The following is a 12,433-nucleotide window of genomic DNA, read 5'->3' as shown; positions in this document are numbered from 1 at the left end:
CCACCACCCGGCTCCTCGGCCGCCTCTCCCCCACTGCGGAGCGCCAGCCACCAACCGGCAGTTGCCCTCCCCCGCGCAGGCGCGCTGGGCCGGCCGGCGGGGAATCCGCCGGGCGCCGGCCACAACTTCGGCACTTTCCGGAAGGGCTCGGGTTGCGCTGGTGGCGGGCGGCGCGCGTTCCAGAAAGATCTGGAAAGGGAGGGAGGGAGAAGGCGCTAGCTCGAGCGACACCCCGCGCCCAGACGTCAGAACTGCGGCGGGGCACGCCCCCGCCCCCTTAAAGGGGCCGCCGCACGGCGGGCGCGCAGGGCGGCGGCGGGCACAGCGTGCCCGGCGCTGAGCGCTGCTGCCTGCCCTCGCCCGCCATTTTAGCGTAAGAGGTGGTTGCGACACAGCGTGGTTACAGCAAGCCGCTGCCATTACTGCCCCCGCCCGTCGAGGCGCTCGCCGCGGGGCGAGGAGCCCGAGCCCCCCGGGGAGGCCGATGGCCTTGGCAGCCTGGAAACCCCCTCAGTGCCCGGGCCTGAGCTTGGCCCTGCCTCAAAGCCAAACCGGGCACCGGCGACAAAACGTAGGCGTGCGTGTGCGAGGTGAAGGCGTGGATCGCTCCTGGTGCCAGGGACGGGCGGAGGCCTCGGCCCTTCAGCTCCCATCTTCTCCCTCCCACCGCCAACACACACGAAGAGCTGTCCCCAGTTCCTGCCTACGCATTCCCACAACCACCCTCATCTTCCTCATTCTGCTTTCCTAGGAAAAAAAAAAAAATGCGTCAAAACCTGTGTATCTCTACCGCAGTTACCCCATTTTTTATGGGCGTCAAATTTTAAGTATGAAGGACTGAAACTCCACAAAACATACCTACAGGCTGGAAAAGCCCTGTAAATATTTACTTGCTTCCAAAAATGACATCTCCATTTCAGACAGCGATATGACATCTTTCTGACACAGCCCGTGACACCGTGCTGCACAACTTAGTCTCTCCAATGGAACAAAAAATAAGCGCTAAACCGCTAAACTAGATTTGCATGCCTGTCAAGAGTTTTGATTCTCTCTCCGTTTGTTATTGTTTCAATGGTCTACTTCACAACTAGAATTTTCCTAGTGAAAACAGATGCCATTTCCCTCTAAAGCCTCTAGAAGCAAGAGAAGCCACTGTTGAATCATAGAATCATAGAATGCTTTGGGTTGGAAGGGACCTTGAGAATAGAGTTATTTGTAACACAACTACTATTTATTACTACAAGCAATTAACCACCTTTTTTTCCCTGCTAGTTTTAGGATCAGAAAGGCAAACGGGGTCCGTTCCCAGCTGCGGTAGCCAGGGAGACAAATCCCAACTCAGGTTTCTGCTCTGCCGTTTCAAATCCCTGTTACAAAACCAGTTCTCGGTGATTCAAGGTATTGCAGCATCCCGCTTCTGCAGCACCACCTGAGGCTAACTCCTGCCTGAAAAGAAACCTCGGGCCAAGAGATGATACGCAAATACTCCTGTGCTGCTACACAACATCACCCAGCCGGGCCCAGAAGAAATTGTGCAACCTTGCAGCAGGGGGACAAGGCGTCGCTGCAGAAGCGCTGGCGTGTCTCACATCTCAGCAGGATAAATCAGCCTGCACGCAGCTTCGTGCTGCCGCTGCAGTGTTGTTTCTGGCAGCCGAGGCAGCTGTTTTTCAAGCTGCAGTCAGGAACGCAGATGTGCGTAGACATTTGTGATAACGACAAGAAAGTGCCAACGCTTTTTATTTGCTTTGTCAAGCATAGGGCTGCTAGGAGCTGGAGATGAGATCGTAAGCAGGATAAGCCAAACTCTTAAAGTATTTCATAAAAGTCTTGTTTGCATGCTTCAGTGTCACACTGATTGCCTAGTCTGCAAGTATGAACAAAAGTCACTCAAGTCAGGTTAGTCACAAACTTGCCTGAGCATATCCCCCCCCAGTCATCTGCTGTCACCGTAGCAGTCTGGGAATTGGAGTTGTCAGAGTCTTTCCAATTCTTGGCCGGTAGATCACATGTGATTTTTTTAGCAGCTAAAAAAAGATATTTGTACTAACTCAAGGAGCTAAGGGTTTTGTGTGCAACAATGGTGCTAGAGAAATGTCAGGTCCACTGCTAGCCTTAATTTCTTTGAAACCAAACATTTAAATACATGCCTCCTAAGTGCTCTCTGGAGTCCCTAAGTTATCAATATGCCACAAGGCTTGGTTTCTTTTTCCTTTCCCTATTGAAAATTATTACCTCAAATAAAAATAAGAGTCTCCTCATTTAGGTACACTGTAAGATTTATCCTCAATACTCAGAAGAATCCTCAGCCATTTTAAATTTCCTCAAGAAATAATGTATTAAACATCATTAAGTTTCTAGGTGCTTGGGCTTCCACATTTTTGGGCTATGTTTTGGCTTAAAATGCTGCCAGCCAGACTACAGTCTTCTCACCGTTGTTCAAGGGATGCGACAGAGGGCAGTGAGTTACTGTAGTTCTTAATGCAGATTAAAAAAAAAAAAACAAACCACCCAAAAAAAAGTAAACTCCTTTGCTGTCTTGACTTGTGCTCTGGAATACCATGAAGACACATCAACAGGCTAGAAACAGGTTTTCCTTTTACTGTGGTTCACGTAGAAGCTGTAGCAGGCTGCTATGTACACATACTTACCATGGGCTCTGCTGACAAGCTGGGGAAACTGCTGTTACCGAAACACATTCAAGTACATGCTGTAATTTAAAATTCAAGATGTGTAACATTTCGTATGAATAAAACTGAAACATTGAGAATTTTAAACAAAAGGCAAGTATTTTCTTGGATTCATTTCTTGAATAAAATGAAAACAGTGCTCTTTAGTTCCCTGAAAACAAATTATTTAATTTAGTGCATGCTTAGTCACAAAAACATCCAAATAATTTCTTAAAAGTATTGTTTGTATAACATTTAAGCTAAAAATATGCCATGCAAACAATGAGAATTCTATCATGAACACTGTACAAGCAAAATAGATGTTCACTCACTGTTTTAATCAGATCCTGAACTCTCTGAAATCTTGAGATTAAAGATGCCGGTAATTTTGTCATAAAGAACTAGCACTAAGGCTCCTCCTGTTCCATGAAGGATGTTGGGGAATGCTCCACGGAAGAAAGCATGAAGCTCCTCTCGCTCGTGTATTTTCGTAAAGCGGTTAACAGCTCCTTTACATTGACATTCAGTCTCCCTGCTCTGCACACAAATAACAAGGACAAATCATTATGGCACCGCACTGAGAAAGAAACTTAGATGCCTAGCAAAATTTGTCTGTCTTTAGAAAAGAACGCTAAGGAACTTTTTCCTAATGTTTCACTTACTGCAAAGGAGTGATCTTTTAACTAATAAATATTTATCTGATGTAATGCTCTGTTAGCTGGTTCCAATAGCTAAGTTTAGAAAGGCTGTGATCCTTCTTCTGATGCTTCTTTTAAGCTTTAGTGGGCAAGTAGGCGGCTTAGGAATTAAATGAGGTCACTCCAGTCCTAAGGGTGCTCTGAATTGTTTCAATGCTATTAAAACTTTCACAGCTCATTTTTTTTCCCCCTCCTTTAGTACTACTGAAACATTTTTGTACCAAGTAGATTTCAGTTCATTAGTATAGGGTCCTCTAAAAAACGTTAAGGTCTCGACTACCATGGTAACGTAAAACCACAGGAAGGCTAAGATGGAGCACAGTCCAGTTTTCACCTAGCCCACCTTGTTTCTGAGCATTAACTTGCTCGACAAATGAAAACAAAGCAAAAAGGAGGATTTGTTAGAGACCTCGGCACCATGTTCACTAAAACTTGCTTCAGGTGCTTACAGGTGAAGGAAATAAAGGATGACAAGCAGTGAATAGTCACCTGCACACATATGCACAAGTCAGAGCTAAAGTACTGAACTCTGCCTTCAGCTTTTTCCAAGCACAGTATCATTGAAGATCATGCCAACTCTGTTCAGTTTTGAAAATTTCAACAGTGGAGCCCAGAGGAACATTGTGTAGCCGTTCTCTGCACAGCAGAGCACTTGGGAATTCCTCTCGCCCACTGTGGAACTCAGCATAACGATGACAGCAAATCTCTCGGATACTCTGAGTAACACCACAGCTCTGACAAAGCGTTTTTTGGTAGATGTGCTTGGTGAACTGTCAAACAATTCCTGTTTTGGAACTGCAGTCTCTTCAGGATTTGAGGACTCTATTAGGCACTGACACTGGTTTTTGTCTTCGCTAGCAAAAAGCAAGTACACTTTTTTTTTTTTTTTTTTGAGAGAGAGAGATTAATCCAAAATCCCTATCTTTATGTGAAATTCTACTGGAAAGAAGACACTAGTTTTTTTACTTAATGTTGAAGATTTGACTTAAGTTAGCTACATCTTTGGTCAAATCCACCTGCAGTATCAAGGTCAAGTTCTAGACTCTCTATAATGGCAGAAAGAGAATCTTGTCTACTTTAGGCCTTTGTGATATACTCTGCAGCTCATAAAGTGGCATTTGAAATTTCTGATGAAGACAGTGTTACATTTTGTTACGTCTTCTGTTAGGAATCAAGGTATGAGATCACTATAGTTTTCCTGAACATAATAAAGGCAGGCAATACAGCTACGACAAATATTCACATAAATTAATATAAATAAGCATCGTAATATAGCTAAAAAGCATTTGAAAGATTTTGGTTTGAATCTACATGAACATATGCAAATGAAAGGATATTTGGTAATGGTTATTACTGCTTAGCTGACAGAAATCAACTTTGCTGAAAGCAGTAACTGTCCTGTGCTCATGATTTCAGAAAGTTAGCCCATCTGGCAAATATAATTTAACTGAAGAATTAAAGGTGCTGTATTTAATTCAGGGTTTCATCTTGGAGCAGAATAAGCGTCATGATAAGAAATTGATCAAAATCATAACTAATCAGCTTTATTTGTACCTGAAGCTTCAAAATGACATGAATGAATCAAGGACACCACATGAAATACATTTATACATCCACAACATATATACATCCTTTCATTCTCATCCTCTTTTGTGCTAGTAAACCCACTACCTTATTTCATATGATTATAATTTCTGGTTTTAATAACCTTGATACTGTTCTCTATCCTAGTGGTAAGTTAATTACCAGAAATACAGGCCAATTTTTTGGTAAAGCCCTCAAGAAGCACAGTACTTACGAATAAAGACAGCATTAACTGTAGGCCTACTGCTGATTAAGCAGATAAAGCAGAATCTGAAGACAGTGAAATCATATTTAGTCTGAAAGGAAGAAGTCAGTAGTGTTAATGGTGTTTGCCCACTGTAAGCTTCAAGGATTTCTGTTATTTAGGAGAGATTACCAGAGGCATTACGTTAGAATCTAAGTATCTCCTAGGATTTTTTGAAAGCACCTAAGCAAGTTCTATGCCAACATTTATTCCGATTTTCTTTTGGCTTTCTGGAATAGCGGGAGAAAATAAGATGCTCCTGAACCAAAATGTAGAGACACTTCTGTTATCAGATGGCAAAACTTCCTCCGGGATGCAGGGAACAAGGTCCTGATTTTTCAAGAGCATTTTTGTGTTTATTTCATGTTTGAGGATGATCTTCATAGCAAGAATTTATATTGTTAAATGTACTTCAAATGCTACTGAACTACCTAGTAAAATTGCCTAATAGCTAGCAATAAGATCCAACATTAATTGCTAATAATACATTATCATACCCATCACATGCTGGGAAATAATTCTCAGCTTGTACTGGGCTTTGAAGATTACTGATTCTACCTCACACCTGAAGAACAGCTGTGTGCCACAAAAAAAATTTTTCTGCCTGCATTAGCTGGGCTAATAAAGGATATTATTCTAGCCACCAACCTGTCTTGCTCCAAATATCTGGCTTCTGAGTAGGAAAAAGAAAACAGATCTGTCTTTCTACTAAAAGCTCTCACCAAGCTGTGAACTGAACATACTTTTACCAGACTCCCACAATACTATTATTTAATTTTCCTTCTTGTCTCTCTGGAGATGTTTCCACCTTTTTTCTGAGTAGAGTCTTACCTGCTGTAAGGCTATACAGCGCTTCAATTAGCACATCAAACTTCAAAAATCTAGTAAGTAATTTTCAGAAAAGGATTGCAAGCTAGACCATACCTGCATCATCATGCGTCTCCTGACAGTGTCAAAAGGATAAGACAGCATTCCTAACCAAGTAGTCACAACTTGAGCAGTGAAAAAGGAAAGAATGAATGGAGTTTGTTTTGGATTTCACAATAATCCCCGCAAAATAGAACGAAAATGGACGGCTGTACAAATTCAGTAAAAGGTATGTCAAATCCAGCAGATATCAAGTATAATTTTGATCATTTCTGTTGTTAATTCTACTGTAAACTGACTTGACTCTTCAATAATATACTCTATTGAGCACAAATAACTGGAAAAACAAAAGCCGTATCTAACACCCTCATTAGTTCACAATTAATATTTAAAATATCATGATAAAGATTTAAAATGTGTGCATTTTTGTTTGTCAAAGCTACCTTAATGGTGTCATAACATCCAAAATAGGAGGCTCAGTATACAATGATTCCCTGTACTGAAAACCAAAAACCCTGGTACCGGCCAGGAAGTCCATCTGTCTTTGCAATTTTAATAATACACTAAGTCCCTGGAACTGTTGCTCAGCAGCACCTAAAAGAAATTTATGCACATTGTTATGCTTTACAGAAGACCTTCTGTTTAGTACAAACTACTCTGCATGACTGAAACCTGTAACATTACCAAAATTATGTGAAAAACACAGCAGATCATTGTTTCCTCCACTTATGAACAAAGCATGGAGAAGAAATTGAGGCACATGGATGGATGAAGACAGTTTATTCAAATAGCCAGTGGTATCCAGTTGCTGAAACACTTTCAGGTCAAATAACTACCTTGCCAATTTTGTCCTCATTCAGCAGAATGCTTATGTATGAATTCTCTTACCCTCTCTCTGAAAAGAATTTTTTCTACGTAATACTATGCTTTCACTTCCTCCCCACGCATTCATACTCAGATTTATTAGAAGTGTTACTCATCTCAGCTTTTCCCTATAGTGGAACACTCACCACAAGCTGTGACAGTTAAAAAATTCCACTTTTTGTATCTGTAGATTCTTCATCTGTTTCCATGTTCCACGGGTCACTACACGCAGGCTCTTCGGATTCTGTACAGGTGAAAATACAGCAAGAAATAAACCGACCTTTGAAGGAAGAACTTCAAGCTGTACACCTTATACTGAAGGTATCATGAAAATATGAATTTGGCCCAAGTACCGGGCACAGGAAGCAATAGAGTCAAGTAGTCAATTGATGGGACAGCCCTGCACAGCACAGATGATAACTAGAGTTAACTTGTCCCATTGCAGGCAAATCAGGAAAGCGAACAAAAATACAGAAAGCAGAAATTTCTTTTTCTCTGCTGCAAAGCCTTCCAGACACTGTTTTTGGGAAATTAATTTTATCTATTTGAATGAATGGAAGATACATCTAGAGACATATACCACCCAAAATCTTTGTGGAAAATCTTCAGTTGATATTCTTGGTATGGAACAAGGATGGCCATTAGGTCTTTAAATGACACCCCATAAAACCATAGGTTAGCAAAAATTAAACTCTTCTAGTTTCTGGCATCCAAAATTGGCAAAATTCAGTTAAACTTTTCTATACAGACTCTAAAAATAATGCAATTGAGAGCTACGCTATAGCACCATTTCCATAGAATCCTCTTTCACTCACCTTCATCCTCTCTTTTTCAATAAAGATTTTAACATTTCTTAATATTTTTAAGTTTGTAATTCTGCAATGGTAAATTTTTAAGTAATAGGAAGAATTCTAATAGTGTTGAATATTGGTCTACGTCTAAAATGAAGTAAATATAAACAACCTGAGGCCCATCAGATAAAACTGGAACTGCCTTTTAAGAGATTTCACCACCTTTCCCAATATCAGCAGCTAATGAGTTCAGGTGAAGCCTAACGGGTACACTACACACATGGATGTTGCTCCTGCTGTTCCCCAGAAGCCAGGTTCACCAAAAAACATTTCCAGAACTGAAACACAAGAACTGCTGTATGCAGTTATGAAAATACAGTATTACAATACTATAATACTGACCTTTGTTGTAGATACTAAATGAAACTTTAAAGCATGGAAAGTTAGATCTGTCTGAACCATTGTATTATTTACAAAATAATAAAGAAACATGGCAGTCTCAGAGTAAGACCTATACTGGGGTATTTCAAAATTTCCACTTGTAAATATTCCCTGACTATTCTTACATTTATTAAAAAATATTTATAAGCTATTTTCTTTTTCAACTTCTGAATTATATGGTGCTCTTGTGACCCAGATAGCAGACAACATCTTTCGCATCTATAATCATGCAGTCCTCCGTAACAACCGGGCTGTGGATCTCCCTGATCAATTCTGCATCAAGTCTCCACAATGGGGAATAGGGAAGCATAAAAATCAATGTGCTTACTTTCACTGTGGCCCATACTGTTTGACAAATAAGGAAAAGCTAATCACAGCAGAGGAAACATTTTGCATAACATTTTTAGGTGGTGGTATCTGACATAGCTCTGATGACTTAAACAGCATCACAGGTACATCTTGTGTAGTAAACAGACCATGTAGATGTACCCAAAACACTTTTTATTTACTGGTTCAGTAACAGCAACACTGTAGCTGTAGTTGTACGGAGTCCAGCATAGCTTAATGGCCCTAGTATTTTATTAGTTGTACAGGCAGCTTTGCAACCTGCCCTAGCTCCTCTTGCTGCATAAACTGTTGCTAGTTGTAGTAGCAAGCAGGAGAGGGGGCAGCTGCAATTTGAAGATGCTTGACTCTGCCACTATTACCTTCAATACTAAGTGTCTGGCACACAGATATAGCCTGTCTTCTTTTAACAGAAGTTCCTTTGCACTTTACAATCTGAAGGTTTTAGTAATTTTTTTTTTTTTTAAAAAAGATAATCCAGCTAAGCAAAAACTAATGCATCTCAAGGTCCCTTCCAACCCAAAGCATTCTATGATTCTATGCAACTATATTGTCTTCCCCATTTCCTATCCTGCACAAAACATATAAGAAAGCATCCAAAGACCCTGAGCTTCAACAATGGATATGCTGCTTTGCTAAATACTATACTTCTAAAGAAATTAATATTGAGTGCTATTCATGGAATGTTTCTAAAATTTGAGTCACAAGCTGATACACATGTCAGCCATCTGGAAACACTTCTAGGAGATGGAAAGGGCATTTGAAAAACTATAAACACCATGTTATTTACATCATGCATGTTTTACTTTTTCCACTGTAAGAAAAGAAAGAAAACAGCAAGCAACCATAAACTCTTTACATGTAAAGTAACTGTAATTGAAAAAGGACTGCTTAAGAATTTGCATGCAATACAAGGAGATTAATCAAACTTTAATGACTGACAGCATTCCTCCTGGTCAGCACCACCAGAGAAGCCTGTGGCAAGAAAAGTTTCTGGCACTGCCAGTAAAAAACTGTCAACAAGAGAAAGCACAGAACATTGGATTTTTGTTTAAATTATCAAAACCTAACCAAAGAAATCTGAAAACAGATAACCTAAGACAGACGCAAATAAAGCAGATTTTCCAGCTATTTCCACACTAAACTAATTAGATACAAAGAACTTATTTTCCGTTCTGCTGATATGAATGAGTTTTATGTAATTTGTCAAATGCCAGTATCAGCATTTCATGTTCTAAGACCAAGATTTCTTGCAATTAATTCCATGGGTGTAGACCTCTGCATCTTTCACAAATCCATCCAAGTTAAGGGACTTTTCCCAAGTACACACAATTGCAAGGTAAGGCAACATAGCGCAGAAGTTTCATTGCCTTTTTGAACTATAACCTAAAAAGCTCCTTTTCTGGTGCATTGTACAAAACTAAGTTTCTAAAATGCTTTAACTATTGATAAATATGTTTACTAGCTTTACGTGTAGCAAGAAACCGGTTTTCAGTGTGAAGCCTTACTTATCTACAGCAGTAATACGGACGTTACTATCTGTAAGTTACACTTACATACTAAGGATTATCAAGAAAATAACATGAAAAAAATTAAAATGAGACACTCCTGCTTGAGGGACACAACCCAAGAACTTCATACATTAGAATAAAAGCAGCTGTAATTTCATGTGAGTGAAATTATGAACATAAGGGGTTTTGAGACTAGAGTACGTGTGAATGCAGTCTTAACTGTGAGAATGTAATTGGGGTTTTTGACAAAGCCCAGAAACGTAAGTGTCCGAGTCCCAGGTTTTTAATATCCTTCTTAATATTTGCATCAATTAACTCCAAAATTATTACATCCTGAATAAAACTTTGAAAATTCTGACTGCAGTTATAAGCAGTTATTTACATGCACCTCACAAAGTCATTAATCATTGAAGATCAAAACCCAGATTTCATGACCTTCAACAATAAGCTACACAGTAACCCATGCTCGCTCTTCCTCATTATAAAATAAGCTCATTACAAAATCTTATCAATACACCACCACTAATTACCAACCATGCTGACAGAAAGAATTGCGCAACTCTTGACCACATCTAGTTTGTTTATTAAACAGAACTAATATGCAAGAGATTATTTACCTGTTTTTCATCATGTACCTTGGACATGAAAATCTGTTTGTATTTGTCCTTAAAAGCAAAGTTTAGAGCCTGTGTTGGGAAATACCAGCTAACATTTGCCAAATTGCCACGCCAAAAGCTGAAAAATCCTATGGAAAAAGAAATGGATCTTTAAAGTAACATTTCCAAAGTTTATATACTACACCAAGTATATCATACAATATTCCTTCTCTTGTTTCTACTTTGGTATGAGCTGTAACAAAGGCCAAAAATGTTCCTTTTCAGGTCCTTTATTTTTCAGGCATTTGGTATTGGAAGTCTGGATTTATTCTGACACTTACCAACAGAGGTATGCATTCAGTGCATTCGGTGTTAGCACAAGAAAATCTAAAACCGCAAGTGAAACATCAGTAATGCTGAGAAACAGGTAAGATTTTCAACTGCCTTACTTCATACGTTTCTAAGACTAGGGATACCTATGGAAACTGCAGTCCGGGAACTGCAGAACAGAAGAATATTTTACAGAACCGTGTAGAAATTGTTTTCCTGGAGTAGCCTGCCTATGCATTTTTGCTTCCATAGGGGGTGCTCACACTCCATATTAAAGCAATGACGAACGGTTTATGCAGGTATCAGAAACATGGTAGCGCTTTTGTAATTACATTCTTCTTCTAAATTAAAGAAGGGATCCCTTTGGACACTAAGATAAATGCGTAAGAAGCTAAATGGAGCTGAGGAGGTAGTGCAGGAGTAAATCTTATGTGGATTATGAGAGGAAAAAAAAAAAGCATGTGAGGATGTTCACAGACATTGGGCTGGCTGGCCATGTTAGACTTTGCTAAGCAGCGACAAAGTGATCTCTGCAATGCATAGCATTCACACTTCTTAATTTTCTTGTGTTACTGTGGATGAAGGCGAAGACTCCTTAAAGACAAAGAAAACTCAAAACTGAGTTTTCATTTCTTTTGATCATGCTTTCCTATACATTAACATGAGGATGCCAAGTAAACCCTGCTTTTGTAAAACTGTCACAAGGAAAACGTAAAGGGTCTTTTATGCTGTCCACAGGTACCAGTGAGCATAACTTTGCTGCTACCAAGTAACGCAAAAAATCCTGCGGGGACGTACGCAGCAGTAACCACCTCCTCCACCAGCATCTGTACCCCTTCAAATGCCCACAGCCCACGACAGAGGCGTTGCTTCAAAGGCGTTCCTAAAAGCTTTTTTTTTTTTACAAGGTTTGGGAGAGAGAGGGCAAGGCATGGGGACGGGGGAGAGGCCCAGGGTCCCCGCCTCGCTCCCTGGGGATGCGCATGAAGCAGTCCGCCGTGCCCTCGGACCGCTGGTCTGCCCGCATCCGCTTGGACAAGGCCTGCACCTGCAGCAACAGCTTCACCTGCTCAGCGGGCGCCACCGCCATCTTGGAGATGGCGGCCGCCATGCTGCTGGCCAGCAGGTCCTTCCCGAAGGAGATGGGGCCACCTGCATGGCACTGCCCCGGCCGCCCCCCTGCCATTTCCTCTTCTTCCTAAAAAACACGTGGCCGGCGGGCACCTAACTGGCTTCTTTTTCCTCAAAAGTTGACGGTCTTGGGGTACCCAGGAGCTGAGCTGCCTCCGTCCTCCACCACGACTTGCGGCCGGGCCCAGAAACTACACCGTCTGCTTCTACTGCATGGATCCCTTCCAGGGAACAATGCCCTCCCTCAGCTGCAGGCAGCAAGCTTTCCAGAGACCTCAGGAACTTTCCGGAAGCTTCTTCCGGAAGCCAGTGGGAACTGGCCCCTCTCCCCTGACCAGGAACTAGAGAATTAAAAAAAAAAA

The 12,433-nt window shown here is 40.9% G+C and overlaps 1 protein-coding gene across 1 annotated transcript; it reads right to left on the bottom strand.

The window, feature by feature from the left end:
* Window positions 1-3,005: 3,005 nt before the first annotated feature.
* On the bottom strand, window positions 3,006-12,126 carry LOC104038698 (ADP/ATP translocase 4). The gene is given in 9 exon segments (XM_075709415.1): window positions 3,006-3,206; window positions 6,120-6,246; window positions 6,507-6,627; window positions 6,630-6,656; window positions 7,940-7,963; window positions 7,966-8,022; window positions 8,025-8,055; window positions 10,632-10,759; window positions 11,904-12,126. Coding segments are annotated over 9 exon segments (939 nt in total).
* Window positions 12,127-12,433: the final 307 nt, after the last annotated feature.

The sequence above is a fragment of the Pelecanus crispus genome, chromosome 4 (genome assembly GCF_030463565.1).
Source record: "Pelecanus crispus isolate bPelCri1 chromosome 4, bPelCri1.pri, whole genome shotgun sequence".
Taxonomy (NCBI): Eukaryota; Metazoa; Chordata; class Aves; order Pelecaniformes; family Pelecanidae; genus Pelecanus; species Pelecanus crispus.
The sequence above is the reverse complement of the archived record's forward strand: the minus strand, read 5'-3'. Positions and strand labels throughout refer to the sequence as shown.